Source organism: Lytechinus pictus, unplaced genomic scaffold (genome assembly GCF_037042905.1).
Source record: "Lytechinus pictus isolate F3 Inbred unplaced genomic scaffold, Lp3.0 scaffold_19, whole genome shotgun sequence".
Taxonomy (NCBI): domain Eukaryota; kingdom Metazoa; phylum Echinodermata; class Echinoidea; order Temnopleuroida; family Toxopneustidae; genus Lytechinus; species Lytechinus pictus.
The window spans coordinates 18,238,387-18,255,975 of NW_026974140.1; the positions used below are offsets into that span (position 1 = coordinate 18,238,387).

Consider the following 17,589-nt stretch of genomic DNA (forward strand, 5'->3'; position numbering starts at 1 on the left):
ACGTGACAAATGATGTCTAAAATTGAAATTTAGTGAATAAAGGGAATTATGTATTTGATTTTAAAAATACGACCGATTAATTTCACATTCTTGAATTGCATATTCGTGAAAAATATATTTCTTGTCAATGTTAGGGCGTGTCAATGCCAAAATTCTAAATAGGCCACGCCCTTTTGCGCAACTAACAAAGTTGTGGATACCGCTTCCTATACAAAACACATTACAATTGGTTGAATTAGCATTGATATTACTGCCTTAGCCCATTCGGAGCAAGCGTTGCATTTCATTCATTCATTTTGCATTGTCGATCGAGTGAGCAAAGCCGGTGCAGGAGAGATAGTGAGACAACTGACATTTTATCATCTTGTTTTGGTAAAGAATTAACTGATATTTGATTGCCGGATTGGTGAGCAGAATGGTTGAGTGATATTGTGGTGAAATTTTGAAAGTGTTATAAACTGTTAATGAACGATACTTTTTGTGAAAAAGTATGTGAACTCTAGTCTCTAGTCTAACTTCTAACTTACTTAGTTCTTCGGTTTCCTCGATCACGACGTCCATGATCCCATGACCGTCGATTCTCCATTCTGAGCCGAGCTCACTCAGACAGCCTGTCAGTCAGTTTCTTTCGTTTCGGCGACACTTGTCACTGATTACCGTACGGTATTGTTGTAACTTGTGTACGGAAAGATATACGGTGCAGCTGCGCATGTGATGTGACCGATCTAACTAGTCTTGAGCCCTTGGCTTGCTCTCACTCTCACTCACTCTCAGACACTAACGTTAAATCTGCCAGATTATTTTACTTAGACTTTAGTTTTAGAGTCCGGCAGTTACTTGACTAGTCTAGAGAGTAGAGTTAGACTAGTCAAGTTTTTTTCAAATTCTTTTTTTTTTATAAATTGATTTGATTTTATTTCAGGTCACTTTTATCCAACGTAACCACCGGAAGGCGGTACCGGTATTTAAAAATAACATGTCTCAGGAAGACAAGAATTAAGATGTTAAATTTAAAATAGTAAGTTAAGTGAGACGAGACTTTATGATGAGACCTAGGCTACTCACACGTATTGCGAGGTTAGTATTAGTATACTAACCTCGGCCTCGCACCATGAACCGCGTTTGGCAGTGGATTTCTAACTAGTGGGTCGAGCGTGTTGGGATCCCACTTCTGGTGTCCACAACACAGAGCTACCAAGTCTCACGCATTGTGCGTGAGATTCACGCATTCAGGGTCCGTCTCACGCACGGCACCCTTTCTCTCACGCAGAGGGACCCGACAGAAAAAAAAAGAGAAAAAGTAGCATTATTCGCTAGATTATACGCACTGGCCAACCGCCTTCGCACGCAGTCGCGTGTACCCTGGCACGCGAGACGAATCGAGAGTGCAGTCAGCGCACAGCTAGTACGTGATAAGATGAATCGCGTGCGTGCATCGCATGGTTTTGTAGTATGGATCGATATCATGATGAAGCCCATATCTCGCGCGCGCGCCTTTTCGAAACGTACAAGTGTAAGTATTGGCCGCGAGCGCACAGAGACGCCGAGTCATGAAAATCTCACGCATAACATTTTTTTTAACTTGGCATCTCTGACAACACACGACTTCTATGGCTTGATTTTTCTGTGCTTGGCGGCATGTAATGAACCCTTGGGTGAGTGAGACCACCACATATCGACCACCTTTTTTTAAATTGACCACCTACTTCGAGCGAAGTTCGTGCAGGCTCCACTTCACTACCGGAGTACCGCTACACTACGCTCCACCTACCCAAACTTCGAGACCGTGAACTCTATCTGATATTCCGAGTGGCAAAGGTCTGACCCGGTACCTCGCGCATATCGCATGCGATACGGCAGCGAATTATTTATATGTTATACCGAGGTTGTTTTACCTGACTGCTAAGAAAGCACGAATGCCTGTGAGCAAGCAACCAGGGGACCAATGGCTTAAGGTCCTCTCCGAGGGACCTGGTAATGAGGATAAATGCCTTACCAAAGGGCACTAGCGCACCACTTGGGAATCGAACCCGGGTCACCGGAATCCGAAACCCCCGCTCTACCGACTGAGCTATCGCGCCTCCTCAATGTATGTGTGAGGAACTTTATGTTGGCTCTAAATCACCAATTTTGAGACTGATAGAAGCATGGAAAAGAAAAGAAACTTGGTGTAAAGTAAGAATATTAGTTTTAATTGTTTTTAAAGATCGTGATATTGCATGAATTTTATATTTTCCCCCCATAATATCCCACCTTTGTCACTCGGAATATTATCAGATCGAGCCTGTACGAACTTCGCTCAAGGTAATTGACCACCTAATTGCACGCATTAAAGGGGAATCCAGCCTTGGCCATAAAATGTTGTGTTGGGAAGGAGAAAAATAAATTCAACAGAATGGTGAAGGTTTGAAAGAAATCGGACAAGCAATAAGAAAGTTATAGCTGTTTTAAAATTGAGATCACTAATACTATGTAGATTTCAAATTGGCAACTGAGTAAGTAAATTATGACAAGGGGCAAGGACAACTTTCCCATAGGCCATGTACTTTATTATCAGGGATTTGTGGTTTTCTCCTAAGTACCCATTCCCCTGGGGCAGTAATCTAAATATAACCCAGGTAGTATATTGTTTTATGTCCTCATGAAAGATAAATATAATTTGAAATAAAACTTTTGGGAAAAATGACATTTTAGCCATAATATGTATTGGAGTACAAGGAAGAGTAGTCCTTGCCTTACATCACTATGACATCCCATATGCGGCCAATTTGAAGTATCCATGGGTATAGTGATTACCAATATTTACAACATTTAAAAATTCATAACTTTCTTGTCGTTTGTCCAATATTGTTCAAACTTTCACCTATCAACTTGTCTGATTTTTCTTTTCCTTATAAAAACAAGTTTTCATTTGGGTTAGATTCCCCTTTAAGATTATTGGGTATACATACAATACGTGCGGGAGAGTCATGAGAGTAGGGGCAGAAGGAACGATAAAATCATAATCGATTTTACGAGAGAAAAAAAAAAGATTAAAAAGGTTATTTTTTGGGAGAATTTATCAAAATTGTATTGACCTGGGGACCGTTTCATCAACATTTTTGTCTGACAAGTTGTCAGATCTGACATCTTTCCTTGATTCTGATTGGCTGAGAGGCACTGTTACTATAGTAACTGTCGGATAAAATGGGACTTGTCGGATAAAACATCCGACAAGTCCTTTCATGAAACGCTCCCCAGAACTGAACCCCGGCCTCCCTGCAAAACAAACAGTTGTCATGGTTATTTAACCAAGCAATCCAATAGGAAACGGCTGTAGGACAAATATCTGTCGAATCATGTGCCTGAGTTGGCACTGGAAGTAGTGAGACAATCATTTAGCATGGTGACATAGATTTGGAAGAGTAAAAAATTTTCACCACCGCGACCAGAATCGGCCGTAAACATAGTTTACAGCGGGTAGTTGGTTTCAAAAGAAGGGTGCAAATGTGATATCATCCCATTCTTTTTTTGCCCATATATACGCGCATAGAATCAGAGTCGATCTTAACATGGGCAACTCATCTGCTCAATTTTCTGCACAAATGAGACAAAAACTAGGTAAAACTGATAAATATTTTCGCAGATACGATGCTTAGAAAATTAGGTGGTAAAAAAAAAGGGGGTAGTTCCAACCATACAACAAGCTTTCCTGGAAATCTGTAGACTTTTCTACAGAAATTAGACAGGAATAACTGTTGTTTCTGGGGATTCATTTAAATATTCAACAATCAAGCACCAGCTGAAAAGGATGGTGAATTGGAAGACCAGAAAGTACAAGAGAGCGAAGCAGTCAAACTCCTGGGATGACTACAATTCTACAAAGCCTTTCAGCACCTGTGTTAACATGAGTTCAGGAGGGCTGAAAGAGACCGCCTCACTTCCTCCATCGTTGTCTTCGTTGATGAACTCGAAAACATCAAGAACCCTAAACCCTTCTGGAGATACATCAAGGCAAAGAGGAATGAAAGGAATGGATTTCCCCCTCTTATGCAGGATGGAAAATTGGTAAAGGAAAGCAAGACAAAAGCAACTACCCTCTTGAAACAGTTAACATCAGTGTTTACAAGAGACCTGTCAAGCTGCATGCCTAAAATCAAGAGTTTTGACTGCTCTTACCGATCATAGTTGATGGATTTCATAAGCTGCTACAGAATGTTAACATCTATAATTTAAATTAAATCTATATTTAATGCAAAGAAGTGTTCCACCATGAGTATCGACAGCAAGTCGTCCTTCTACCAACTAGGTGACCATATCCTGCAGCATGTCCAAGATACATGCTACCTCGGAATTACCATCTCAGAGGACCTCAAGTGGGAGAAGCATGTTGCAATGTCTACCTAGAAGGCAAACTGGGTCTTAACCCTCCTTTGTAGGAATCTCCACTTCTTCCCTGCTGACGTCAAACGCACTGCCTATACTGCACTTGTAAGATCCCTTCTCGAGTATGGTGCAGGAGTATGGGTTCCATACCTGCAAAAGGACACAAGCAGACTCAAAAGTGTCCAAAGGAGAGCAGTTCGCTTCATCAAAGGGAACTATGTGTCTAGAGATGAGAGTTTCATCACAAACAAGCTAGCAGAACACCATCTCCCAAGCTTGAAGGAAAGAAGAAGGAACCTCAAACTCACCCTCTTCTTCAAAGAGGTCAAGGAGTTGGTGCCAGCTCTCCCAATCCAAAATTTTGCTCAACCTATAAAATCCAAACAACGTATCCATGCCAAACAATTTGAAAACTGTGATACTACAAATATTATAGATAGGCAAGTGCTACAATCTAATCAGAGCACGAACTGAACAATACAGGAACTCCTTCCCATCCACCATCATTGAGTGGAATCACCTGAGTGACGCTGTCATCAACTCAACATTGACAAGCTCATTCAAGAAGGCCATTAACAGAACCTTCTAATCCTCACTCCACCCTCTCTCACCCGATGCGTTTATGCCCAGGAGGGCCCCGCATCGTATACATCCAGACCCTGATCCAATTTCTGACATTTTGGAGCCAACGTAGTTTAGCAGAACAGAAGTAAGCTAGACCAAATACACCAACCGCCACCCCGATAACCAACTTGCCTGATTACCCTCAATCCCATGCCATTCTCTAACCAGGTCTTAACCCTCCACCACTCCACACAGAGAGAGATCATGACACACCCCTCCTCCGCTCAAGATTACACAACCCAAAACACCTGACAAAGAGTAACAAAACATATCATTAAAACATAAATACAGACGAAAATGATAAAGTATTGTTGGCAGATCATTGAAACAATATAAAAACAAGTTGAAAGATAAGTGAATGGGAAACAGGAGTGCACTATAAAGCCATGAGGAGACTTTATAAAATACGAACACCCAGAGTAAATTGATTCTTAAAATTGCGATTTGTAGATGCGGCAAGTACCAAGTCTATCTTATGTCTAATTTCCGATGTACGAATCATACTCAAGTTCCTTCAGAATTACCTAAAGTTGTCAAATTTTAGGTTTAAAAACATTCTGGAGCAGAGGTGATCAAATTCTAAGGTCATGAATAGTGTCTCGATTAGTCCATGGACAGCCTAGTGTACTAGCAAGGTCTATGCACCTTAGATCCTCATTGGAATGAAAGCAAATTAGCAAAATCTTTATGAGCCGAGATTTTCTGAATTAAAATTCATCAAGACTATTGTGATTGTTAATTTGAACAAGTGTGTAAAAGTCAAAATATAAAATTGTCAAAACTGTTTGAATATCAAGACAAGATTAACTGATTGTAGACAAACAAAGAATTTTATTTCTAAAGATATTGATGACTGCATTTGGAACTTTCGCTTGTGATTTAAATCTTTAGAGAAACTAGTCACATTTTTAAAGGAAAAACCATTAATTGCTTTAATTTTTTTTCTTTCAACAGTATTTAAAATAGATAATTTTCAGTGTGGTTAAAAAAATTCTTATCAATCACACAAAATGAGCACATACAACCATTGTATGTGCTCATTTTGTGTGATTGATAAGAATTTTTTTTCAATCACATCCAAATTTACCCCTAAATTCATGTTTGAATTTTTTCCCAGCATTTCCCAAAGGTCCTTTTAAATTTGCCATAATGGTTATGTATGGTCAAAAAGTGGACAAAATGGTTATAAATAATGAGTGATTCTCCCATCATATGTCTGTCAACACTGTATCTTTGTTAGCTAGAAATCAACTCAACATTGATTTTTTTTTTTGGGGGGTGGGACCTCCTTAACCCTAAAACATTGGGGGAGGGGTAGGATCACCCCCAATATTTTCCATGACCATTCTGCTGCACAATTTTTTTTTATAGCAGAACTCTCTAACTTTTACTTCCAAGTAATGTGCATCTTTTGAAACCAAATTTGTGATTCCGGGGTACAAAGTCAATGCGAATAAAGTTTTCTCACCTTGTTCACAAATCCAAAAATTAACTCCCCGTATTAATTGCATGTTCTTTTTCTTTTATCCTCATCAGATCTATCAAACACACAAATTCAAGATGACTACTACTGTGATGTTCAGTGGAAAAGAGGGCAAGAACACATCAAAGTAAGTGCATATTGGGTTTTTAACTAGATGTACATGTAGATCTGCACTGAACCTTTTCCTACTCTAAGCAAACTTTTCTTTCAATTTAAAGCCTTGATTTCTGTTAGTACAATATACAATGAAAATTAGAACTATTGGTGCATGTAGACTTAACATTGACAAACATTGTTATTTTTACCAACTTGCTAAGATATTCCAATATTGATCATGTACGTTTTCATTCCTGTGTGCAACATTTCATAGGGCAAAAAACATAATGTGGTGCCTGAAAAAAAAGAAAATCAGGAAAACGATGTTGGGTTATATTTTTAGGTAATAATTTCAGCTTTATATAATCTTATGTTTTCTTCTGAAGATAAAAGTAAGTCTGATGGTAGGGTTGATTTTATTTTATTAATGTGAAGATTTTAATTGTCTTATGATAAGGGACCCATGATTTGAGTCATGCATATGCTAGTTGGTTTTCTACATGCTCTTTAGCATACAATTTGTTGCTTAACAGTAGCTCATGCTTAATATTTTTTTAACAAAAATATACAAAAAGCAATTAAAATACCCTTTTCATCTTTTATTATTTAAGAAGAAACCATTGTATTCATCTTCACAGTGGAATAGATACATGTGCATGTACAATCATTTGATAACATCTTATAAATCTTTGAGCCCACCATTTACAAAGGAGTTTTGTCATTCAATTAGATATTGATCTATTACCAAGCAGTCAAGGTCATTTTAACCATGATATTGTTTATTCTTGCATTTCAATCAGAGGAAATGAAACCCCCTTGTTTGTCCTGTCTGCTCATATGTGAATGAATCATCAATTAAATTATGAACTTTAGACAACCTAATCTGTTCACATACATTCATACTACATGCATACTGTACATCAGTACATGAGTACATGCACTCGTGCTGAGTTTGATTAAAGGCTGTTTCCAACCCAGCAACCAGCTGATCTAAATAAGAAGAGAAAAATTAGACAAATGAAGAAATTTTCGTAAAAAATCAATTAATAGGGCCCCTCTCCATGAAATCACTTTGCTCACACAAATGCGAAGTTTGACTTTGTGATTTCATTTAGATGAGAGTAATTGTGCATTACACTGCATTGCTTATTGCATACATTGTTTACTTTACAGATTTGTGCATATATGTTATATAGTTGGGAGCAGCAGGTTTTGTACATAGCCTCGATGGGAAATTAGGCAGATTTGGCTTGTTTCTTTCCTTATGATCTGATTTTGCAGGGCCAAACCATGCAGGCCAAAGTTATGTGGTTTTAACCCTATCTCGGCCGGGGGGGGGGGGGGGGCTCAACTAGTCGCGCAATATTTTGACTACGCCACTCGCTGACTTTTTACAAGTCTTGCGCATCTTTGGGTCCAAATTTGTGATGCCCGGGTATGCGGTATAAAGTACAAGTCCGACCCAAAATTGCTGACAACCATGATTTCATGTCCAAAATCAATGGAATTTGTGATTTCAACAAAAAATTATAAATGTATCATTATATTTAGTTTTGCTGGTCAATGATCTCAAAAGAGTCCCTTGACAAAGCTCATCAAAAAAAAACAATGAAAAAAAAGTAAAAAAACAGAAATACATATGTACATAAGATATAAGAAATTGCAAAAAATAATATAACACCTAAGAAATTGGTCTGTTATCGTAATTTTTTTCATGTACATCTGCTAAGAACTCCACAAAGAGTATCTACACCAAAAGCAGCTTTAGAAAGGGAGTTAGAGGAAAAAGTATGATTTTGCATACTAATTACGCATAAATTAGCATGATAAATTAATCACAATTTGCATAAAATAAATTACTATACAAGTTTGTAGATTATTTCCCAGACAACCTGCGTACCAATTGTTGGCGCGGTCGACAACCAAAATATTGAGGGGGGCTTCACAGCCCCCCCCCCCTCCCCTGCCAGCCATATGATCTCCCAAATTACTCCAGCCTAGGTAGGGTAAATGTGTCGATAATAGCTATTGGTTAAAACTAGGTACACGTATATAATATTATGTTTACTAGAAAGGAAGAGAAATGTATATACATAACTTTAAACTTCAAACAAAAAATAAGGCCTGAAAGTCATTAAAATTGCTGTTATGATGAAACTTGTACGGTACTTGTACGGGGGGGGGGGGGGGGCTCAACTATTCGCGCAATATTTTGACTACGCCACTCGCTGACTTTTTACAAGTCTTGCGCATCTTTGGGTCCAAATTTGTGATGCCCGGGTATGCGGTATAAAGTACAAGTCCGACCCAAAATTGCTGACAACCATGATTTCATGTCCAAAATCAATGGAATTTGTACGGGGGGGGGGGGGGGGCTCAACTATTCGCGCAATATTTTGACTACGCCACTCGCTGACTTTTTACAAGTCTTGCGCATCTTTGGGTCCAAATTTGTGATGCCCGGGTATGCGGTATAAAGTACAAGTCCGACCCAAAATTGCTGACAACCATGATTTCATGTCCAAAATCAATGGAATTTGTGATTTCAACAAAAAATTATAAATGTATCATTATATTTAGTTTTGCTGGTCAATGATCTCAAAAGAGTCCCTTGACAAAGCTCATCAAAAAAAAACAATGAAAAAAAAGTAAAAAAACAGAAATACATATGTACATAAGATATAAGAAATTGCAAAAAATAATATAACACCTAAGAAATTGGTCTGTTATCGTAATTTTTTTCATGTACATCTGCTAAGAACTCCACAAAGAGTATCTACACCAAAAGCAGCTTTAGAAAGGGAGTTAGAGGAAAAAGTATGATTTTGCATACTAATTACGCATAAATTAGCATGATAAATTAATCACAATTTGCATAAAATAAATTACTATACAAGTTTGTAGATTATTTCCCAGACAACCTGCGTACCAATTGTTGGCGCGGTCGACAACCAAAATATTGAGGGGGGCTTCACAGCCCCCCCCCCTCCCCTGCCAGCCATATGATCTCCCAAATTACTCCAGCCTAGGTAGGGTAAATGTGTCGATAATAGCTATTGGTTAAAACTAGGTACACGTATATAATATTATGTTTACTAGAAAGGAAGAGAAATGTATATACATAACTTTAAACTTCAAACAAAAAATAAGGCCTGAAAGTCATTAAAATTGCTGTTATGATGAAACTTGTACGGTACTTGTACGGGGGGGGGGGGGCTCAACTATTCGCGCAATATTTTGACTACGCCACTCGCTGACTTTTTACAAGTCTTGCGCATCTTTGGGTCCAAATTTGTGATGCCCGGGTATGCGGTATAAAGTACAAGTCCGACCCAAAATTGCTGACAACCATGATTTCATGTCCAAAATCAATGGAATTTGTACGGGGGGGGGGGGGGGCTCAACTATTCGCGCAATATTTTGACTACGCCACTCGCTGACTTTTTACAAGTCTTGCGCATCTTTGGGTCCAAATTTGTGATGCCCGGGTATGCGGTATAAAGTACAAGTCCGACCCAAAATTGCTGACAACCATGATTTCATGTCCAAAATCAATGGAATTTGTGATTTCAACAAAAAATTATAAATGTATCATTATATTTAGTTTTGCTGGTCAATGATCTCAAAAGAGTCCCTTGACAAAGCTCATCAAAAAAAAACAATGAAAAAAAAGTAAAAAAACAGAAATACATATGTACATAAGATATAAGAAATTGCAAAAAATAATATAACACCTAAGAAATTGGTCTGTTATCGTAATTTTTTTCATGTACATCTGCTAAGAACTCCACAAAGAGTATCTACACCAAAAGCAGCTTTAGAAAGGGAGTTAGAGGAAAAAGTATGATTTTGCATACTAATTACGCATAAATTAGCATGATAAATTAATCACAATTTGCATAAAATAAATTACTATACAAGTTTGTAGATTATTTCCCAGACAACCTGCGTACCAATTGTTGGCGCGGTCGACAACCAAAATATTGAGGGGGGCTTCACAGCCCCCCCCCCCCTCCCCTGCCAGCCATATGATCTCCCAAATTACTCCAGCCTAGGTAGGGTAAATGTGTCGATAATAGCTATTGGTTAAAACTAGGTACACGTACATAATATTATGTTTACTAGAAAGGAAGAGAAATGTATATACATAACTTTAAACTTCAAACAAAAAATAAGGCCTGAAAGTCATTAAAATTGCTGTTATGATGAAACTTGTATGGTACTTGTACCTCAAATTTACCATTGAATGCTTTGCATTTCAGAGTTTTAGCCCCACCCGGTGGAAAGACTAGTGTTAGTCTGTTTGGAGGGTATGGTGAAGATCCAACTCCTGCTCAACCAAAAAATCAGAGACAGAGCAACCCTCCTTTTGCTTCTGCTGACATGACTCCTCCTGCTCCAGCCCAAAATCAGAGAAAGAGCAATATTGTCTTTGGTTCCGAAGAGAGTCCTGCTCCAGCCCAAAACCAAAGGAAGGCCCCTTCTCAGTCTCCATTTGCTCAAGATAGTCCTCCCGAGACCACTGGTCAAAGGAAAGCACCAAGTCAATCACCATTTGCTCAAGATTATCCTAGTGGTCAAGCAGCCCAGAGGAGAGCACCTAGTCAAGCTCCGTTTGCTCAGGATTCTACTGGACCAGCTAAACCTTTCAAACCAGTCTGTGAGTAACATAGTTTGTTCTTACTGTCTTGTCTGCATAGCAGGCCCCTTCGCATAAAAGTTACTATTATGGTAACTTTGCCATCCAATGGTTACTACCATGGTAACGATGCTCAACATTTAATCAAAATCAAGGTTTTAATACCATTGCAAAAGTTACTATAATGGTTACTATTATGCAACAGGGGCCCAAGAGCGAGACAAAGGCACCACTTTTCTAATAGCTGTGGTTGCGGTGTCACCAACATCAAAATCTTAACCAAAATTAAGTTTTTCAATTTGTCTTTATAACTTTAAAAGTATACGGGCCTATCTTATGAAAGATGGATTTAAATTTCAAAGGTATTAAGTTTCACTTCTCATTTGACATTCTCAGGTCACATGATTAAGGTCAATGGTCATAGGGTTAATGAACTTTGACCATGTTGTGTCAATATTGCAATTTAACAAATTTTAAGATTGTGAATTTTCAAGATAATTTGAAAGTATGATTTCTTTAAGTCAAGATAGTATTAGCAATTGGATAAATGTAATTTAAGGTCACTAGGCTAAGATCAGTGGCCATTTGCAGTCAATAAAATTTGACAAAGTTGGCGGAGTACAGCAAGTCTGCATATGCCGACTTAACCCAAGACAAGACCACACTGTCATTAGCATTAAAAACTTGATCAAAGGCAAAGAATTTGAATTTTCAAGATAGTATTGTGCAGGTGTGAAAATTTAATTTAATATTATGTGTGTTTCATGATTATCTGTTTTTAAGTGAGTAGGATTTCAAGTCATGGGGTCATGATCATGATCATTATTTAAAAAAAAACCTTTGATAAAATTTAATGAAAACTTGCGTGAGGTGGTTATAGGATATGACAAATGAAATGTAAAGAAAAGGGGTGAAAAGTTTGTACTTTGTAGGAAAAAATATAGTATCTCGGAGATCCATGTACTACTTGGGCTCTATGCAGTGGCACGATAAGTCAAAAAATTGAGGGGGCCAAACATGATGCATGCAGTAAAATTTCTAGATCGCTATGACATTCTTAATTCAAAAAGGTGATTTTGTGTTTTTACAATATATTTTGAAGATATACAATATTACACCTTTTTTCCATTCCTTTTCTTTTTCTTGGTTTTTTTTTTTCTTGTATATGTATATGTATATACGCTTTTTTCCCTAAGAGTGTACTCAAACAATGTGTACATTATTTTCATACAGTCTCCTTATAAAATTCTCATATTTTTAATGTTACAGCTACTTTCAGCCTATCTGGTTCACCCAGTGCTGCCCAGCAACAACAGCAAACACAAAATGCTTCTTCTCGTCAAGAACCAAACAACCCAGACAACAAGACAAGCATCAAGATCGCAAACCCTCCTGGCGGTCGATCAAGCATCCAGTTTTAACCTGATAGTTCTGAGACAGATCCTTCCTTCTACTTTGATCATGAGGTAGAATAGATAGAACACATTCTCTTACAGATATTGACTTGTTGACAGTATACTTATACCTTCATTCCAATATGGGCACAGCTTCAACATAATGGTGTAAATCTAGTAAACAAATCAATGAACATGTACTGGTGAATGATAATGAAGTGAATATTTTACACCCTTTATATGCTGTTGAACTAATTAGGTGACATTTAGCTTTCTTTTCTCAATATTGCACAATTTACTAAACGTTGACATTGATTGAAAAGTGCTAGATATATTCACATGTAGAAATTACAATGTAGGATAAGCTTGAAAATATTTTTTAAAGACAGATTTTAGTTTTAATTCGACTGTATTTCATGATCGAAGCAGAATGTAAGTAAACTAAGTTTCATTTTACACTAAGCTTTATGATGATATATTTGACTTGAAACTAAAACTAGTCGTTTTCTTCCAGTTTCCAAAAAGCAACATTTTTTATTGAATTCTGAAGAGGAAATCATTTACATTCCGGCCTTTTTCTACCGAATTTTGATAAGCTGTTTGGTGATTTTCTTGAGGAAAGATTTTTTTTTTCATTTGCTTGTTTGTTGCCATTTATTCCTCTTTTTTTTTTTATTATTCAAACTGATTTACCATTGTACAAATTGAACTGAGTGCTTGGGAGGTTCAGAGAATTGAGAATGTGAAGGGATATTAGCCTGTTGTCTGTGATGTGATAAAACAATATACTAAGTCTGAGTCTGTCATGTAGAAGCTACTAAATTAATCTGATGTGATAGGATTCCTGCAACATTGTTTTCCTGTTCTGGTGTTCCGACAAAACAAATGACAGTAGCACAATTTATACTGATAAATTCTGTTTTGAGAGTAAAACTTTGTTATTCTGTACATGTTTAGCTCTCTCATAATACTGACAATCAAATCAAACCTTGTATCAAGGAAATCTAAATTATATGGAAGTTGGATGGCATTGTGAAGTTCTTCGTATTCTTGAATGGGCTTGTCTGTGTCTTCACATCTTCCACGAACACTGGTTTGAGAGGAAGTGAATTAGTACTTGGGTATCTAGTTTAGCATCACTGAAATGAGCATGATATTGCAGGAGATATGCCTGGCATATCATTACATATATTCAGATTTATGTAATGCATTGATGATTTAAGAGGATTAGGTGAAAAGAAAAACTTTTAACATTAAATAACAGGCTGATTTGATACAAACAGGGGTCTCTTTATGAATTTCAAAATAAAGTGATGTTAGTCTATGTATATTTGTTTTATTGTATTGTATTATTTATTTTCAAAGATATGAGGAATGTGAAGGAATTTAAATATTTGCAAAGAACAAATTGATATTCAATGAAATCCAAATTCTTGAATATTTGAATGCCATTTGATAATTAGATATATAGTATTAAACATTATCTAAATAGTGAAATTTTATTTAAAAATGAATAAATGAATTCTTTATCATCTAATATAAGATATAAAGTAGATAATATTACTACTTAGCGTCATATAAGTGTTTGGTTTTCAATAGCTTTTTCATGTGGCATATACTTAATGTGGTTTGATTTAAATTTACCTTTGCATGTTATTAATTTGTTCATTAAAGATTTGGATAGTGTAATTATTTTTATAGAATAAGCTATTATTATCAAGCATGCTTATCACATTGCACAGAATTATGTATGTATGCATAGAGGGTAGGAGGGACAATATGTAGTAATTTCCTTATTTTCTTTGAGATAGAATATACTATGATTACAAAATATCTTAAAACATGATGCCGTACATGTTATTTAGGAGAAACTATGGATGGATTGATTATGTAACTTATGCTCCGGTCGCACCGGTATGAGTTGCTGTGTATTCTCACACGCAAACAAACACAGGCATTCCTATTAAGTGCAGTCACATTAACTATAACACAGAGGCCTGCATTGTGGCTTGGCTTTAATTCTTAAACTGTTGTAGTGAAGTGAAATCTAAAATTGCTGCTTTCTGGAGCTCATGTTGCTGTATTTCATGCATGATTTACATATACCTGGCTTGAGCGTGGTCTCGCTCACTTGATTGTAGATATTGTTGCGCCTTTGCTCGTATATTGCTGCTGCAGTAGCCATTGTGATTTAGCAGGCTACATTCAGATACCAGCTGGTATGTCATACATTGTAGCTACAGTTAGGTATGCAATATTATGAATGTTAGAGTACAATGTGCATTTCAGGCTTGATTTGTTCACTGCATTTATAGAGCACAGCATAATACTACTTGCTATGCAGACATGTGAGCTAGGCTTGGTAGTCTTTATTATTAAAGGCCACCCCACACCTTACGATTGGTCTGCAACCCGATTTTGGAATTAAACGTTGTCAAAATGTATGCGAATACTGATACATGGAATATCTGATTCTTAAGTTGTAAATCATTGTATGAATACTTATGTTAAAATCTGTGACTATATTACCATCCTTACTAGAATAAAAAGAAAGTGAATTGGAAATCAAGTCGTAATGACGTCATAGTAATCGTAAGATTGGCTATGATTTGAAACCAATTTGATCTTTACTCCAAAATAATGGCTTGCAATCCTACAAAATTGTTAAATTAGTATTCTTACAGTTAATTTGAATCTCAAATAAAAAAAATGAGATTTGTTCCAAAATCGGATCGTGGACCATTCGTAAGGTGTGCGGTGGCCTTTACATGGTTCATCTTGTAGATCTGGTGTGCAATGTATGAATACATACTATTTTAACTCTTCTTCATGTTTACAACATCACATCAATTTGGCGAATATACATCATTACTTGAATAAGAAGATTTCAGGTTTCAACAGCTTTGTGCAATATGCTGCTGAAAGAAACTCTTAATTTATTAGCACAATCATGATTACATTAAATCAATTATTATATTACAAGTTGCATTGGCATGAAACATTAATAGAGAAGTGTACTTAACAATTTCTTCTATATAGAAGAATGTCTTCACACCACTCCATATGCAGTGACAAGTTCAGTTGCGCAATATTAAATGTTTTCTTTGATGGAGTATATGATATCGTCTGAAAGTGTTGATGAATATGTACATGTATTCATGCAAACAAATACAAAAATAGAATTTTAAGTAAATATAAGCTTCTAGCACCCCTCAGTTCATGACAATAAAAGTCTAGAGTTATCGGAATAAACAAATGTACAAGTCATGGTCTCAATTTGGGACATTTGTTTGATACCTTTGTTAACAATTTTAATAGTACAGCATGGGTTGTTTTTGATAGTCAGAAGTATTTGTTCTTGAACCTGCAAAAATCTGTGTATTAAAATAATTAACCAAATTCAATCATACGAATTTGTGTAACAATGTTGCCATCGATATAGCACTTGTTATTTTTAAGTGTTGGAATATTGCATCTGTCAACTAACTACCGGTACACAACCTTCTGTCACTGAAATTATTTCAAATATTAAGCACTTTGATGTGATGTTCAGCAGATGAACTTGGTTTTTTCTATTCAGTGATTTCTCTTCTGAAGAAAGGTATTAACTTAAAATTTGTCATGAAAATTGCATATTGCAGATGTGTATGTGAGCAACTTATGGTAAGTTTAACCACATACATACAGGAGGTCATTGGTTCATGGCCATTACTCACAAACGCATGATTCTATATGCACATGTGTAATCAAATTATGCATGAGCTAAATCACTTGCTACATTGCATCAGTTGTGGGAAGTTTATTTACTGACCTTGCATTAATTGTCAGGAGGCCACAGATTAAAAAATAATACCGTTATCCTACAAAACTGGCCAGAATGTGCAAAAAAATTTGTTTTTCATTTTCTGAAATATTCAGTTGTCAGCTTTATTGAGTGTTAGGAGCTTGTAACGTTTTGAATTTCATTTCCACACAAATATCAATATTTGAATCTATACAGATTTTTGTCAATTTTTTCCTTTGCTTCGTGAATTTTTAGTATCTAGCACAACCCTTGTGCATACTGTGTGTGAATATCTTTTCCAGACTGGATTGACGTATCATTTCGACTATTTCTATTTATTGCAATGTTCCATACATTTGTACTTTTCTGTGTCAGTTTATTTGATGTGTATAACCTATGTGGGGATATCAGCCTAAGTGAGCTCTGGATAACATACATCAATGTTAATGTATAACAAAATGGTGTTAACTATATGGCATAATTTTGCTTGTCACGTCTTGAGGGATAACTTTGCACAGATTCACCCATGCAATATAACTGAGAGTGACTATATCAATCGATGTGATATTGATATTCAATGATTAATGCTAGAATTAAAATTCTTTGCTATGAAATTGAGAAGCTAGATGACTTGGTGATTGTGGTGTCCACAGAGTAATGATAATGATTTATGCGGAATTGTGTAGTATAGAGAGTGAGATGAGGGGGTGGGGTAGGGGTGTGGTATATGAATGACCAATGTGTGATGGAAATGGAAGTAAACCTAACTCTGTCCAAATAAAATCTCTTTGACCACCAAAATCTTTTTGCCTTGGGCAAAATTCGACTTAGAAGAAGTAAATTTCATTACCCAATCTGATATGGGAACTTGCTTTGAATTTTTGACCTATAGAAAATCAACCCATGCAGAGTTAACTGTATTGAGAAGAGAAAAATAGCACCAAATTTTAAATAAAAGGTCAATTTGCTCTTTTTGAGAGAGATGGGCTTAAAAAAAATAATTTTAGATATTCAGAAAGAAATACAGGGATATCCTTTGTATACCTTTTGTCGGTCTTAAAATGGCTCGGGGGTTACAAAGTTTTAATATAAATTTCTTATGTTATAGTTCATTCTCACATCATAGTTCACAGACTTTTTAAGAATAACGCCACTTTGATGACTATATTTTCATGATACTCCCATTTTTCCAATAATAAAATCT

General features: G+C 36.4%; 1 protein-coding gene across 2 annotated transcripts; it reads left to right on the forward strand.

Annotated features, from left to right (window-relative positions):
- Window positions 1-16,999, forward strand: LOC129260761 (skin secretory protein xP2-like). Of its 2 annotated transcripts, none has more exons than XM_054898722.2 (4): window positions 1-372; window positions 6,526-6,599; window positions 10,831-11,228; window positions 12,477-16,999. In XM_054898722.2, exons 2-4 carry the CDS (start codon window positions 6,550-6,552, stop codon window positions 12,626-12,628), a joined length of 600 nt encoding a protein of 199 aa, XP_054754697.2. In that variant the 5' UTR covers window positions 1-372; window positions 6,526-6,549; the 3' UTR covers window positions 12,629-16,999. The 2 variants fall into 2 exon arrangements, with proteins under 2 accessions (XP_054754697.2, XP_054754698.2); XM_054898723.2 differs by having other exon boundaries at window positions 253-406.
- Window positions 17,000-17,589: the final 590 nt, after the last annotated feature.

Bases quoted from the DNA above. Each gene is read 5' to 3' on its own strand.
- LOC129260761 (XM_054898722.2), top strand. From the start codon at position 6,550: ATGACTACTACTGTGATGTTCAGTGGAAAAGAGGGCAAGAACACATCA. The intron at 6,600-10,830 runs GTAAGTGCATAT...TTTGCATTTCAG, and splicing joins GAGGGCAAGAACACATCAAA to AGTTTTAGCCCCACCCGGTG. The intron at 11,229-12,476 runs GTGAGTAACATA...TTAATGTTACAG, and splicing joins TAAACCTTTCAAACCAGTCT to CTACTTTCAGCCTATCTGGT.